The sequence below is a fragment of the Apium graveolens genome, chromosome 2, assembly GCF_009905375.1.
Source record: "Apium graveolens cultivar Ventura chromosome 2, ASM990537v1, whole genome shotgun sequence".
Lineage (NCBI taxonomy): Eukaryota > Viridiplantae > Streptophyta > Magnoliopsida > Apiales > Apiaceae > Apium > Apium graveolens.
Window position 1 is genome coordinate 8,917,362 of NC_133648.1, and position 14,597 is coordinate 8,931,958.

Genomic DNA, 14,597 nt, shown 5'->3' on the forward strand with positions numbered 1-14,597 from the left:
ATCCGACGACTTTGACACAAATTGATTCAGGGCCGCAATCCTTCCTGTTAGACTCTGTACCTGTTTGACACTGGTGGGGGATTTCATGTCTAGCAGAGCTTTTATTTTTGCCGGGTTGGCCTCAATCCCCCGGTTATTGACCATGAATCCCAAGAATTTTCCCGATTCTACGCCGAACACACATTTCTGCGGGTTTAGTTTCATCCTATATTTTCTCAGGATATGGAACATTTCGGTTAAGTCGGTGATGTGGTCTTTCGCCCTTTTCGATTTCACGAACATGTCATCCACATACACTTCCATAGTCTTCCCAATTTGCTTCTTGAACATTTTGTTTACCAACCTTTGGTAAGTGGCACCGGCGTTGATCAGACCAAATGGCATTCCGATATAGCAGTAGAGCCCTCTATCAGTGATGAAAGAGGTGTGCTCCTGATCAGGCTCATACATAAGGATCTGGTTATACCCGGAATATGCGTCCATGAAGCTGAGCAGGGCATGCCCCGCCGTGGCGTCGACCAACTGATCAATTCTTGGTAGGGGAAAACTATCTTTTGGGCATGCTTTATTTAGGTCGGTGAAGTCCACGCACGTTCTCCATTTGCCGTTGGGCTTTTTTACCAATACCGGATTTGCTAGCCATTCTGGGTAGAAAGATTCTCGAATTAGTCCGACGTCTAGGAGCCTTTCTACTTCCTATGCTAGGGCTATAGCTCTTTCTCCACTTACGGCCCTTCGTTTTTGTCGAACCCCTTTATGCTTGGGGTCGATATTTAATCAATGGCACATTATTTCTGGATCAATCCCCACCATATCAGAATGGCTCCATGCAAATACATCAAGGTTTTTTAACAGAAATATTGTCAGACCTTCCTTTAACCTTGGTGTCAATTGGGACCCTATTCTCAGAACCTTACTCGGGTCTTTTTCATCAACGGGGATCTCGATCGTATCTTCTGCTGGCCCCATCTTTTCCGTCGGCATTGGTATCCGGGGATCCAAGTCAAGGGGATTATAGTTCTCCTGACCTTGTAGAGAGGGTGCATTCCCTTCAGGAGGTGTGCCTTGCGCAGTAGAGTTATCAATTTTTTCAGTATATTTTGCGGGCGGGGGTGCTTCTGCAAGAGGAAGGTCATCACCCTGTTCGAGGCTTTGCAAGACACCGAATCTTCCTTCTAAACGTTCCCCATGGAAATCTGCTTGGACTATGGTATACATCGCCTCTTCTTCTTCTTCTAACATCTCAATTCTGATTGTGTCTTCCAGGTACAATATTGTCGAGGGCAACTCAGAGGGATGTTCTTCTTCTTGCTCAACATAATAGTGGACTCGGATTTCCTCGGTTGGTTGCTCAATGCTTTTCTCTCGATCCACGTCCGGAGTATCATCGGCGTGGGAGTCTTTTCTGAACCCTTTCATTGCTTGCCTGTAGCACTCCCGTGAATCATATTGGGAACCCCTGATACTTCCCACTCCATTTGGCGTTGGAAATTTGATTGTTAGGTGATGAATTGAAGTGATGACTCTCATCTCCCGTAGAAAAGGTCGTCCCAATAACACGTTGTGGGATGATTCCTGATTCAGAACTTTAAATTTGAGCATCTTTGTTACCGATAGTGGGCTTTCCCCTAGTGTGCATGGGAGCCGAATTGACCCCATGACTCTAACTCCTGCACCTGAAAAACCATAGACCCACGAGTCTTCCCCCGACATATCCTGATCAGGCAGTCCCATCTTCTTGAAGGTGCTGTAATAGAGGATGTTTGCGGAGCTTCCATTGTCCACGAAGGCTCTATGGACATTCTTTGTACCGATTTGGATGGAAATAACCAACGCATCATTGTGTGGGTGATGTACCCATCGGGCATCTGTTTCTCTGAAAGTGATATCCATGGACTCCCCTTTAAACACTTTGGGTGGCCGGGTTTCCACCCTATGAATATCTGTGAGAGGCCTAAACCGGGCTTCCCTAGCGTATTTTACCAAGGCTCGGTTGCTGCATTCCATTCCGGGATCTCCCCCGTAGATTGTTCGGATACTGCCATCTCTGATAAATTTATTTTCCTCCGGGGCTCGTCTTTCCTCTTCCCTTGTCCTGTCATCCTTGTGCTTCCTTACTTCCTTGACTACCCATTCTCCGAGGTATCCTTCCTTGATAAGCGCTTCGATTTCGTCTTTTAAATGTCGGCACTCGTGCGTGTTATGTCCAGATGATTCATGGTATTCATAATATTTTTTCTTGTCTTTGCTTTGCCATGATGATAAAGCTTCAGGTTTCCTAAATAGCCCTTTATTTCTGTTTACCTCATAGATATGGTCGATAGATGCGACCAAAGGTGTGTACCGGCTTGTCTTGTAGTCATGGTTTGAGGGAGGGCTCCATCCCCTCCTTGTGCTTGTTGTATTTATCCGGTCTGGGCTTCGACTATTCCTTCGGTATCTCGGGCTTGGTGACCTATCCCTCTTCCTTCCTTTGTTTCTTTGACTCGACTGTGAAGTTGGTTGTACATCTGCCAAAGATTGTTCTATAGCTTTAAAGGATTCTGCCAAAGTGAAAACATCTGCGAGAGTGGCCGAATCTTTCCCCTGCAAGTGCTTCCAAAAATCTGAACCAACCCTTAATCCTGCGAGCAGGAAACTTTTTAGGGCTTCGTCTGAGGCCCCCCTCACGCTAGTAGACTCGGCGTTGAACCTTTTGAAGTACGATGTTAAACTTTCATTTTCTCTTTGCCTAACATTAGCAAGAGTTGTGACAGAGGGAGCGTATCTCACCGCGGCTTGGAACTTAGTTAAGAACAAATTCTTCATCTGATCCCACGAGGTGATCACTCCTGGCCCGAGCTTTTGAAACCACTGCTGGGCGCTTTCTCTAAAGGTTGCCGCCAAGAGACGACATCGAGCCAAGTCCGGGACTTGGTACACATCCATCTCTATATTAAAACGACCCAGGAATTCCACCGGATCTGAGTTTCCGTGGAAGCGGAGATCGCTGGTAGTGTTGCGATACCCGGCCGGCAATTGCGCATCCCTTACTGCTGCCGAGAATGGGGACGGGATTTCAGCTGTAGCCGCCACCCTGCCTTCGAGATGGTTAAGTAGCCTTTTCAGATCTCCTACATTGAAAGTTCCCACGCCGGGAATGGTCTGCATTTGAGTCCGTGAATCTTGGGGTTGCAATGGAGGTATTTCCACTTGATTCCCCCCAGGAGGGGCTTGCTGCTGGTTTGTATTCTGGGCGTCTTCAGGAATTATAATTATTTCAGGATTTCGTCCCTGATTTCCCCTTTGATTCTCTTCTCCACCTTGGCCGCGGCCTTGAACCGTACCGCGGTCATAGTTTTCTATATTCCTGGGGTCATCATGTTCCACATAGTCATAGCCATCTGCTTGGTTATTCCAGCGGGAATCGAGGTGTCTGCGGTAATTGTCACGACGATATCCGTCTAAATATCTGCCTCGGCCTCCACCTCTTCCCCTCTATTGAGGCCTTCTCCATCGATCGTTTCCATACCCACGTCCATGATCGCGGTGCCGCTCCCGATTTTCCTGGGGATTCGGGGGCACACGCGTTGGATCGCGGTGCCGCTCCCGATTATCCTGGGAATTCAGGGGCACACGCGTTGGATCGCGGTGCCGCTCCCGATTTTCCTGGGAATTCAGGGGCACACGCGTTGTATCATGGGGCGTCACATCTCCGTGATCAGCTTCTCTCTGCCATTCAAGTAACACCATTCTCAAATCGTCATCGCCCAAGCGAATCCCCAAGCGATCTTTCAGAGCTGCGAAGCCTCGTGGCTGATTCTCCGGTATTGATTTTGCCTGCCGGCGTTCCTCGAGACTAGGGCTCACTATATAGGTTCCAATTAAGAAAATCCTCTCTTCCTTTCCGACAACTGGACGCGCCTCCTCCACCTGTTGGAGGGCGCGCCTTTAAGGCCTGACACCCATAACCGCCAATCAGTTATTCAAACAACGGGGCGCGTTCTAAGGGCGCACCTTCGTTTTATGGAAAGTTAATCTTATCTTTTCCTTGATTTAAGCGCTTTTCCTTCGATTTTGCTTATTTTATCAATCTTAATCTGAATATTGTTTATACCAATTTTTGGGCATAACAAAACCCTTTGTCCTCTAAACTAACATCATGACCGAACCTATTATGGTTGAAAGTTATTGATATGTTGATCAGGAACCTATTATTTTAGATTATTTGTGAACCTATTATTTTAGATTATTTGTGAACCCTGAAATCGTTTGTGATAAATAAAATTGTTTGTTATCGGCTTATTTGATTCTCCAGTTAAGTTGGTTAGTTTGTTAAATTGAACCATGTCATATCATAATTCACGTAAAAAACCTATTTTATAATAAAATGAAATGATTTTGACTAAAACAATCATCTTTTATAAAATAATCTGGTTGAACATAACTCTATACGCATTCACTATGATAAATGTCAGCGAAAAATACAAAACATAGTTATTTCACTAATGAATTTTTTTTAATGTTTACTCAATATTGTAAACTACAATAATAATTCTAAAATCCGAGTTTTCCCTGAAGTGTAGATGAATCAAATAACATGTTTAAATATTTTAGAATAATATAGACATTTTCAAAAGTGCTAGACATATTTAAGTCATGCAAGGAATCAATTAATAATTATTTATGTACTTATAACATTGTAAGTTTATGGATGAATAAACTATCAGGTGTGTATGCATGAAAACTATCAAAAATGTTTACGCGAGTTCGCCGAACAATGATCTATTTGGGAACACTAATAATGAAAATTGATTACATGATAATAAAAATTCAATTTCAGTACAATTTTTTAACTTAATTGTAAAGTGCACATTATTTACCTACACTCTCCATGTGAGATCACTTGGGATACCGACGTTCATAAATTACAATTTGTTAAATCGAACATCTAAAATCTTTATAAAATAGGTACTTTTTCCATATCAATTTAACATGGTTATATAATTGAGGGGTAAAATTATATTTTAATTGTAATCTTCTTTATATATTGCACATATTTTTCAAATAAAGATTTAGTTGTACGGTTGGTTATAGTAAAAAAATATCATTTTATACTTTATTTTATATTATAGCACAAACTTGGCCTGTGTGTTTTGTTAAACGAGTAATTATATGTTATTTGGATCTAAATCTTTGACGACTAACATAATTGTAATGCAAACAAGTAATTAAATTTACAATGGCCAAATATGAGACATCGTTAGGAGTGATCATCAAACCGCACAAACTGTCCCGCACCACACCGCAAAATACGGTTTTTAATTTTTTTTGGTGGAGTTGCGGTTTGAGTTTTTGACAAACTGCGTTTTTGACAAACTGCGTTTTTGACATGGCGGTTCAAATCGCACTGCACCACAATTTTATATATATATATATATATATAATATTTATATATACATATATATATAATGCACATATAAATATATTTATATATTATAGGTTTATTTCTTGTTTATTATAATTTTGTTTTATAAATACTAGTCTACATATTACAAATTATCAACATATTTTTTAATCAAAAATATATTATTTTTATCTTTTTTATTAACTATTTTTTTTATATTTGTATGTAAATATTAAATTTTTGAATAAATAAACCGCACAAATCATACCAAACTGCACCGCGATTAATCCTAGATTGGAAATAAATTCTGATAGCCTCTACCTGAACGCCCCATTCTCTGTTAAGCCGCGTACCTCCGACCACTAGTTCTGATTACCGTTGTTCATAGCACCGGTACAAATCCATCTATACTACATTATAATTAGTCCAAACATTAAAAATTTGGTTGATCAATCGATCATTCTAATTTAATTGATATTGAAGGCAATTACCTTTACCAATTTAAATTATAATACATATTGAACTCTGTATTATTATATTTGATATTAAAATCTTGATTTCTACAAATTTAAATTCTAATTCATATTAATGTCTATATTATTCTCATTGGACGAAACATTAAAAGTTTGGTTGGCAGATTGGTCGGTCGGTCATTCTAATTGATATTGAAGTTAGTTTCTTGTAACAATTTCAATTCTAATTTATATTAAAATCTGTAATATTATATTTGATATTAAAGTCAAGTCTTCTACAAATTTAAATTCTAATTTATATTGAAGTCTATATTATTCTAATTGATACCGAAGTCAACTTATTCTACTAATTTAATTAATTTTTATAACAATATTTATTATATCATACAATTTAATTAATATATAGATATTATAGATATTTATACTATCAAAAGTTAATTTATCAAAATATAATTCGACTGATTAAAACAAAATCATATATACTATTTGTTCGTGTTAAAATAAAATTATCATATTGAACTCGACTTAAAAAATTAAAATTAAAATTAAAATATTTAGTTGAATTTTGTCGATGTAAATCTCAGATTAAAACACAATAATGTAAACTATTGAGTGAAGATAAAATGAAGTTAATAGCATGACTAAGCATAATTCATATATTAGTGATCCATACTAAAAGTTAAATTTTAACTAAAATATTACCATTTTTTTAAAAATACGTAGAAATATTAATAAAATTACATCGTTTAATAAGTATCATTTTATTTTTTAATATATCTTATTAAAAAAATTATGAATATATACTGGTAGTAATATATTTATTATGAAATTATATAATTTTAAAGATTTAAATGAGAAAATTTACGATTTTAATTTATTTTTTTGAAAAAAAATATATAATATTAACAAAAAATCCGTGCATCGCACATATTTGAAAATAGTATCACCTAAACGCTCAAATATATAAAAATAAAAATTAAATAATAACAAACTTCAAGGGCCTTAAAATCAATTAAACAAGTAAATCAAAATATTAATTGGATAGTGAAAGCCAGCGGGTGCGGTGCGGAGGAGAGCACTAAATAAGAAGGGTTTTGTCATTCTCTCGTTGCGCCTCTCTTCTATTCACAGAGGAGAGAAAGTAACCCAACACACTTTCTCTCTCCCTATCTCTCTCCCTCAAATCTCTCCCAATCTCTCTACATATTTATCCCTGAATACCTAGGGTTTCAGATTAGGCGCATCTAATCGCCGACTCTGAACTTTACAATTATTATCATCTATTCGTTTCCGATCGATTCAAAAGTAATCACTTAATAGGTATGCAGCAAGCTGATCAAACGGTGTTGAGTTTGAGACCTGGTGGTGGTAATCGCGGTGCTAAATTAATCGGCTCTCGCTTCGATTCTTCGGCCTCTTCTGTTTTCGCATCTGCTGATCTTCCTGTCTTTCGTCCTCATGGCGGCGCTTTCTCTCTCAAGGTTCAATCTTTTCTTTAATTTATAAACGGATCTAGGTTTAATTTGTAATTTCGGTTCCGTGTTTCGATTTGTTAGGTAAAAGTTTATTTTCGTAAGCTTGTTTAGTTGTTGGTTTCAATGATGTTTAATTAATTAATTGTAATTCAGCTGCTAGTGATTGAATTACTATGTTTGTTTGGGATTTGTTGTGTTTTTCGATGATGTTCAGCTGTTTACTTAGCTGAATTGTAATTCAGCTGCGATTGATTAAATTAAATATGTTTTTGTTTAGTGTTTGTGTTTTGATTGTTGTTATACACTTATAATGCAATTTGGAGCTGATTTGAATTTTATAGGTCATAGTTATAGTGTTTAGTACTAAATTGGTTTTGATATAAATGAAGATTGGAGCTGTTTGTTGTTTGGTTATGTTTATGATGCCGTAATTATTAAATTTGCTATTTCCGCTTCTCCATTGAGGTGATGTATGTGCTCACTTGTTAACAAACAATTGATACTTCGAAGACAGATAAATAGATAACAATATCACTCTGCACAAAAAATTAAAGCTTTTAAACAGCTATAAAAGTAAGTACTATTACGCAACACACAAAGGAACAATACTAGGATAACTAATGAGATAAGTTTGTGGGAAATTTATTAATCTTTTAAATTTTGTGCAAACTAGTTATATGCTGTATTTAGGTGTAATTGAGGTACCAGGGAAGTAGGGTTTGAGTTTTCACAAACAAACCTACTTTAAGAAGTCTAAATAAATAGAATTGGTTTCAAATTTTTGTTGATGTCCTAATTCTTATCAGGTGCCCAAGTCTGGTTCTTGTTGTAAATAAGGACATAAATATATACGTAGGTGAAAGGTGGGCATATATGTAGCCATATCATGCCCATAAAGGAACCTACTTACATTAACCCTGTGTTCCGGAATATTTTTTTTTGAGAAAAGAAAATAAAGTTGAAGATTTGATTTCTTCGACTTGTTCCCAAAAGAATTTGAAGAAAAAAAATTACATCTCTAAAGATATGGAAAGAAAATTCTTGTATATTTATCTCCAAAATCTTGTTCTCAGTTTTGGAAAGATTTAGCAAGAAAAGAATATAACTCATTTCACATTCTTTACTTTCCCCTTCATTGATTCTGGAACATAGTGTAAACCCTATAATTGATCTAGATTTCTATAATTGGATGGAATTTATTTCATTCAGAATGATTGCATTACTCTGTTTTTTGATGTTTTTATAAATTATAGTAGAGATAGATGAAATTGACATATTTTCTCAAATTGCAGTTTGGAGTTTGGACTAAACTGGGGACTAATCTTGTTTTTTTTCTTTCTTTATTTATATTTTTGATTATAGACCGGTGATTTACGATTTGAAGGCCGTGAGCGGATTCGCTTTACTAGGGACCAGCTGTTACAGCTTAGGGAGGTATTATCATTTAATTTTTTTACCATCTTGCATGTGTTGCTAAGGTTTACGATAAGTCATGATTACGATAAGTCATGATTTCATGTACTCAAATATTTTGGAGTAGGACGTCTGTCCCTATATATAATTTTAACTGTCTATCGTGATTAGATCATTATACGTGTTTACAGTTTTTGATAGGATACGAATTTCTGTAGGCCTATTGGTACATTTCTTAGTTACTTCTAACCTCTGTGTTTGCATCCTCCTTCCGTTTAGTTTTTAAAGTCCTTTCTCAATCTGTAATTGACTGGTTTAAGATGGAATATTGTTCCTTTGTCTCGGTAGTAGGATATTTTCTCCTCTTCGTAGTATGTCTGTATGGAACAGTTAAAAATATTAAACCTACTCCATTCCAGATGCATTTGGTTTTGAAGTTACAAGATAACGTTCAACCGAAACCAAGTACTGCTGATACCTATGCACACATGTACAATTGAACTTATTGTCTGATTGTTGTTTCCACTCCAGGTCCAGGTTGTGAACATTCCTGATGAGATTTTGAAAGTTCAGCAAGTAGTTGAAGCAGAATTTTATGGTGAAGCTCAGAACTGGGGTCATGGAGAAAGTAATGTAAGTCATTGCCATCACGGAGATTGTATTTGGTTGAAGAGTTTCTTATGTGTTACATTTTTTATATTAGCCAAAACATTAATTTTTTTTACACATTTGAAGTTAAAGTTATTGTCTTATCTTTTATAGGCACCAGTTCAGCTAAACCAGCCTCAGAGTCGTTATTCTGAGCCAGACAGTCGTGATTGGCGTGGTCGATCTGTGCAAGTTCCCTCATCTGTCGAGGAGAGGTCCTGGATTGGGGACAGAGAATCTGGTGGACGACTTGACTCGAGGCAGGATGGAAATCAATACAACCGCCAAGACCAGGTGAACTCACAATATGGTAGGGGACAGTACTCTTCTAACCAAGGGGTGAGTATTCCAAATCTGTATTATCCAGCTATTTTGTCTGCCCATACTTCAAAACTTGCATGTATAAATTGTCTTTAAACAGCATAACTTCTGTCATGGTGCTTGAATGGTTATGTTTTTTAGGCTGAATGCAACAATAACTACCATAAATAAATCCGATAGTACCTGAATGGTTCACTTAAAAATTTTGGACCAAATCATTGCAATATTTTACTCATTCAGTCGAGACTACTCAGATCATAGAAGTGACCCCCAAGTAGGCTTACACTGAGCAGTAAATTCTTGGTAAGGTCCAATTTGCATGGGGAGCACGAAAGTGATTTTTTTAAGGATTTCTTTTGACTCTTTAAAGATGTGTTGGTGGAACAAGATTCAGATTTGTATTGGGCGTGATTCTGGAAAGGATGAATGATTTAAAAATTTTGCTGGATCTTTTTGCCATTTAGTCCTTCGGCTTTAAATTAAGCGTGTGTGTACCGTAAGGTATCAACATAATGAATAAACTAAAACTTTCTCATTATGAATGAATTCATTAAAGTTTTCATGAGATATATGATGGGGATAATAACTAGCTAATAACCAAATATACTTTTCCTTTTTTAAATTTTGTTGTTGATATAAAACCTTTATTGATTCGGTAGATGGGCTGGTGGAATGTGGAGACACAAAGTTAGTTGCCACTTGTCAACTAATCAAGAGGCATAAATTTGGTGGTTCTACTGTGTAGTTTAATTTGTAAGCGGTTGATTGTCATCGGAATTTGAGGTAGGGCCTTTAATTTTGGGGGAGAAGTTGTCTAAGTTTGGTGACTTTGGCAATTGGCGGTAGTTTACTAAATTAGAAACATGCAAGCCTTTACTATTAGCGCTAGGCATTGTACTATCGCTAGTTTGTCCCCTCCATTCGAATTTTAGGGTTCAGAATGCTGGTATGAGATATATTTATTCCCCAGTGGCTGATGAAAAGACACATCTAATATAATCCTTGTTGGAAAAAAGAGTTGTCCTTAACAGGGTTTATGACATTTAGGGGTTGATATCCTAGCACCTAATATATTTTCAATTTACTAACAGTCTTTGCCTTTTGGAATATGATATGTTGCTTTAAGAATTAATCTGTGCATGTTTGCATGAGTATTAGTGAAGATGAATTCTTTTGCAACTTGGATAAGTTTTATACCATTTTGTTTTGTGTTTTAGTGTCTGTGCCTAGGTTCCTTTTACTAAGGACTTCTCTTGGTTTTTCTGTTTTTTTTTGTTACCAGGGAGCACCTCCTACTCTTGTAAAAGCTGGGGTTCCATGGTCGGTTCAAAGGGGCAATTTGTCTGAGAAGGACCGAGTCCTGAAAACTGTGAAAGGGTAATCTTCATCGACAATTGTGTTCTTCATTTCTTGCAAGGGGCTGGTTGCCTCATTTAGTTTTATATACTATCATTTTCCTTGATACTCTGCAAGTCTGAATTTGCTAAAGTTAGTGTTCTGTTTATTACATATATTTGATGCACTAGTTTCTGTTAGTATCTCTCCTCTCCTTCTGTCATCTCTCTTATAGATATCTGTTGATCTTTTTATTATCAATTTGGCTTGTCTATTAAGTGAAAGGTTTGATCATTCTGGAATCAGCTAAATACCCTTGTAAACATCCATCATTTTTCTTATTTTAAGAGTTTTTGTCACTGCCATTGCGTATTTTCTGGACTTTCTGTTTTGCTGATAATCTATCTAGGTCGGTCTGTGATCTTGTTGTAGCAAGTATTAAACGAAAATTGTCTTTAAATTGAGAAGGTCAACGTTTGATCAAAGTGAAGCAGCAAGACACTTTCTAAATACCCCATTTGCTGCCCCCCACCCCCAAAGTCTTGATCCATTTAATCTAACATCTGTCGGTTTAGTTTTTTCAACCTCCAAGGCCTCCTGTGCTGCTCACATGTTAAATATTGTTTTGTTAGTTCTCTTTAATCTTTTAATCTTCGCAAATTCATAATCCTGATGTACTACCATTTAGAGGCTCTGGTTTGAGCTGACTTTTGTATATTATGTACTACTACATATTACACTATAACTTTGGGTTCTCTCTATATGTGACATTCAGTTACTTTTTATTGTTGTATTGGTGTGAAGTGTGATATAAGTGTGCTAACGTTACTGTTTGCAGGATTTTGAACAAGCTGACCCCAGAGAAGTTTGATATTTTGAAAGGTCAACTTATCGATTCTGGAATCACAAGTGCTGATATTCTCAAGGTTACTCATCTCCTGTAGTTGTCATTTTTGTTGATGATCTTGTTTACTTGTATTAAGCAAGTTATATTGTCCTATCATGAAGCTTGTAATGGAGAGTCTCTTGAATGCAGGGAGTTATATCTTTGATTTTCGACAAGGCAGTATTGGAACCAACCTTTTGCCCCATGTATGCGGAGTTGTGCTCTGATCTCAACGAAAAGCTTCCCCCATTTCCATCTGACGAACCTGGTGGGAGACCGATAACATTCAAGCGAGTTTTATTGAATAATTGTCAGGAGGCCTTCGAAGGCGCCGAAAATCTCAGGGCTGAATTGAGGGAAATGACTGCTCCTGCACAGGAAATGGAACATAGAGATAAAGAGAGAATGATCAAGCTCCGTACTTTAGGAAACATTCGCTTGATTGGAGAATTATTGAAGCAAAAGATGGTCCCTGAAAAAATTGTTCACCACATTGTTCAGGTTTTTAATCTTTCCTGTATAATTATGAATATACTGTTATGTTTCGGGTATTCATGTGTCTAAAGCGAGTCTTCCTTTTTTCTTGTTTCTGTATATAGGAGCTTCTAGGTGCTGACAATAAGATTTGTCCGGAGGAGGAAAATGTTGAGGCCATATGTCATTTCTTCAACACTATTGGTAAACAACTTGACCAGAGCCCAAAATCAAGACGTATTAATGATATTTACTTTATCCGGTTGAAGGACCTCTCAACAAACCCGCAGCTTGCCCCCCGGATGAGATTTATGGTTCGCGATATTATAGATCTTCGTTCGAATAACTGGGTTCCTAGACGGGAAGAGGTAAGTATCCACCTTTTGGCCTTACGTGATTGCTTTTTACTTGGAAGGTCAGTTTTTAATGTTATTCTTCTCAATATAGGTCAAAGCTAAGACCATAACCGAGATTCATAACGAAGCAGAGAAGACTATGAAGTTGCGCCCAGGCTCCACTGCAAGTATAAGAAATAGTCGCGCGCCTTCTGCAGCTCAGGGAGGCATGGCCCCAGGCGGATTTCCCATCCATAGGCCTGGTACTGGAGGTATGATGCCTGGAATGCCAGGGGCCAGAAAAATGCCGGGTATGCCTGGAATGGATAATGACGACTGGGAGGTTACCAGATCTCGATCAATGCCGAGGAATGATTCCAGTCAGTCGGCTGGACGGGTTCAACCACCATTTATTGGCAAGTCAGCCATTTCAAACCCAAGACTTCTACCTCAAGGTAGCAGTGGACTCATTAGTGGCCGGTCTAGTGCGTTGTTGCAAGGCAGTAGTGCTCCACAAGTTCGCCCTGCTAATCATGGTTTTGGTTTTGAATTACCACGTCAAGACCCTTCCCTTGTCGGACATATTGGCACTGTTTCTGTGCCACCAGTTGCTGCCAAACAAACAGCTCCATCTGTAAGGTTGAGTCCGGAAGAGCTTAGGAGAAAAACAATTTCTCTTCTGGAAGAGTACTTTAGTGTTCGTATACTGGATGAAGCCTTACAATGTGTGGAGGAACTGAAGTCACCTAGTTACCACCCTGAGTTAGTCAAGGAGGCCATTGCTCTTGCACTGGAGAAAATCCCACCATGTGTGGAACCAGTTGCCAAGCTCCTTGAGTACTTGTCTGTAAAGAAGGTGCTCACTGCAAGTGACATACAAAGTGGATGTCTTCTCTATGGTTCCAACCTGGATGATATTGGCATAGATTTGCCTAAAGCACCAAACAATTTTGGCGAGATTATGGGAAAATTAATTTTAGCAGGGAAACTGGACTTCAAAGTGGTCGAGGAGGTTTTAAAGAAGATGGAGGATGACATGTTCCAGAAACATGTACTTTCTGCTGCCCTGGGGATTGTAACTTCAAGTCCTTCTGGGCAAGCATTGTTAGATTCACAGGCTGCTTCTATTGAAGCCTGCAAGTGCCTTCTCTAGAAACTTTTTCCCTCCCTTGTACAAGTAACCTCCTGATGGAACAATTTCAATTCTCTTCACATTTTCTCCCTTCTTACACGATGAAGCTGGGAAACTGCATTGCTTGTCACATGAGTTTGATCAGTGAAGAACATGTGATTTTTGGTAATTTGTCTGAGGTTGCGTAGGAGTGTTATTTGAAATATATAGGCAGACTGGCCATGGATTTTGGTCTCCGAAGTAAGTTAAATTACATGCCGTATGATCAAAGATTAAAGGCTTTGCATGGAGTTCTGATGTTTTGTATTTGATTAGTTTGTTAGTTACACTTTATATGCGTGTGACATTAGCAATTAGCTTTTTCTGAACTGAGTTCATAAATGCGACTGATGTTGCATGAAAATTTTAAAGTGCTTGTTATACTATTGTCTGATGATGATGATGTTGCATTAAATTTTTTATGCGTGTAGCGTTGATCTATTTTGTTGCATTAATTTATCACCTATTAATTTGGATCATTAAAATATGTTGTATGTTAATGTTAAATACTTATATATAACCTTTCAAGACATAAGATTAAGGTAAAATAAGTATATACATGAATTCAAGTTTGGACCGAATATTTTCAGGTCTTGAGTCGGACTGGACTAAAGACCGATTTTTTTTTTTAATTTTAAGGACCGAGGACCGGATCGACTATGTTCGATCCGTTTTTTTTT

The 14,597-nt window shown here is 37.6% G+C and overlaps 1 protein-coding gene and 1 non-coding gene across 2 annotated transcripts; both read left to right on the forward strand.

Moving 5' to 3' along the window:
- Positions 1–6,925: 6,925 nt before the first annotated feature.
- LOC141706882 (eukaryotic translation initiation factor) lies at positions 6,926–14,339 on the forward strand. The gene is made up of 9 exons (XM_074509761.1): positions 6,926–7,340; positions 8,697–8,768; positions 9,279–9,380; positions 9,510–9,734; positions 10,999–11,093; positions 11,890–11,977; positions 12,088–12,438; positions 12,537–12,779; positions 12,859–14,339. Exons 1-9 carry the CDS (start codon positions 7,182–7,184, stop codon positions 13,897–13,899), a joined length of 2,376 nt encoding a protein of 791 aa, XP_074365862.1. The 5' UTR covers positions 6,926–7,181; the 3' UTR covers positions 13,900–14,339.
- Positions 8,143–8,248, forward strand: LOC141709974 (small nucleolar RNA snoR103). Its single transcript, XR_012570521.1, has one exon. It is a non-coding gene; the product is annotated as a small nucleolar RNA snoR103 (small nucleolar RNA).
- Positions 14,340–14,597: the final 258 nt, after the last annotated feature.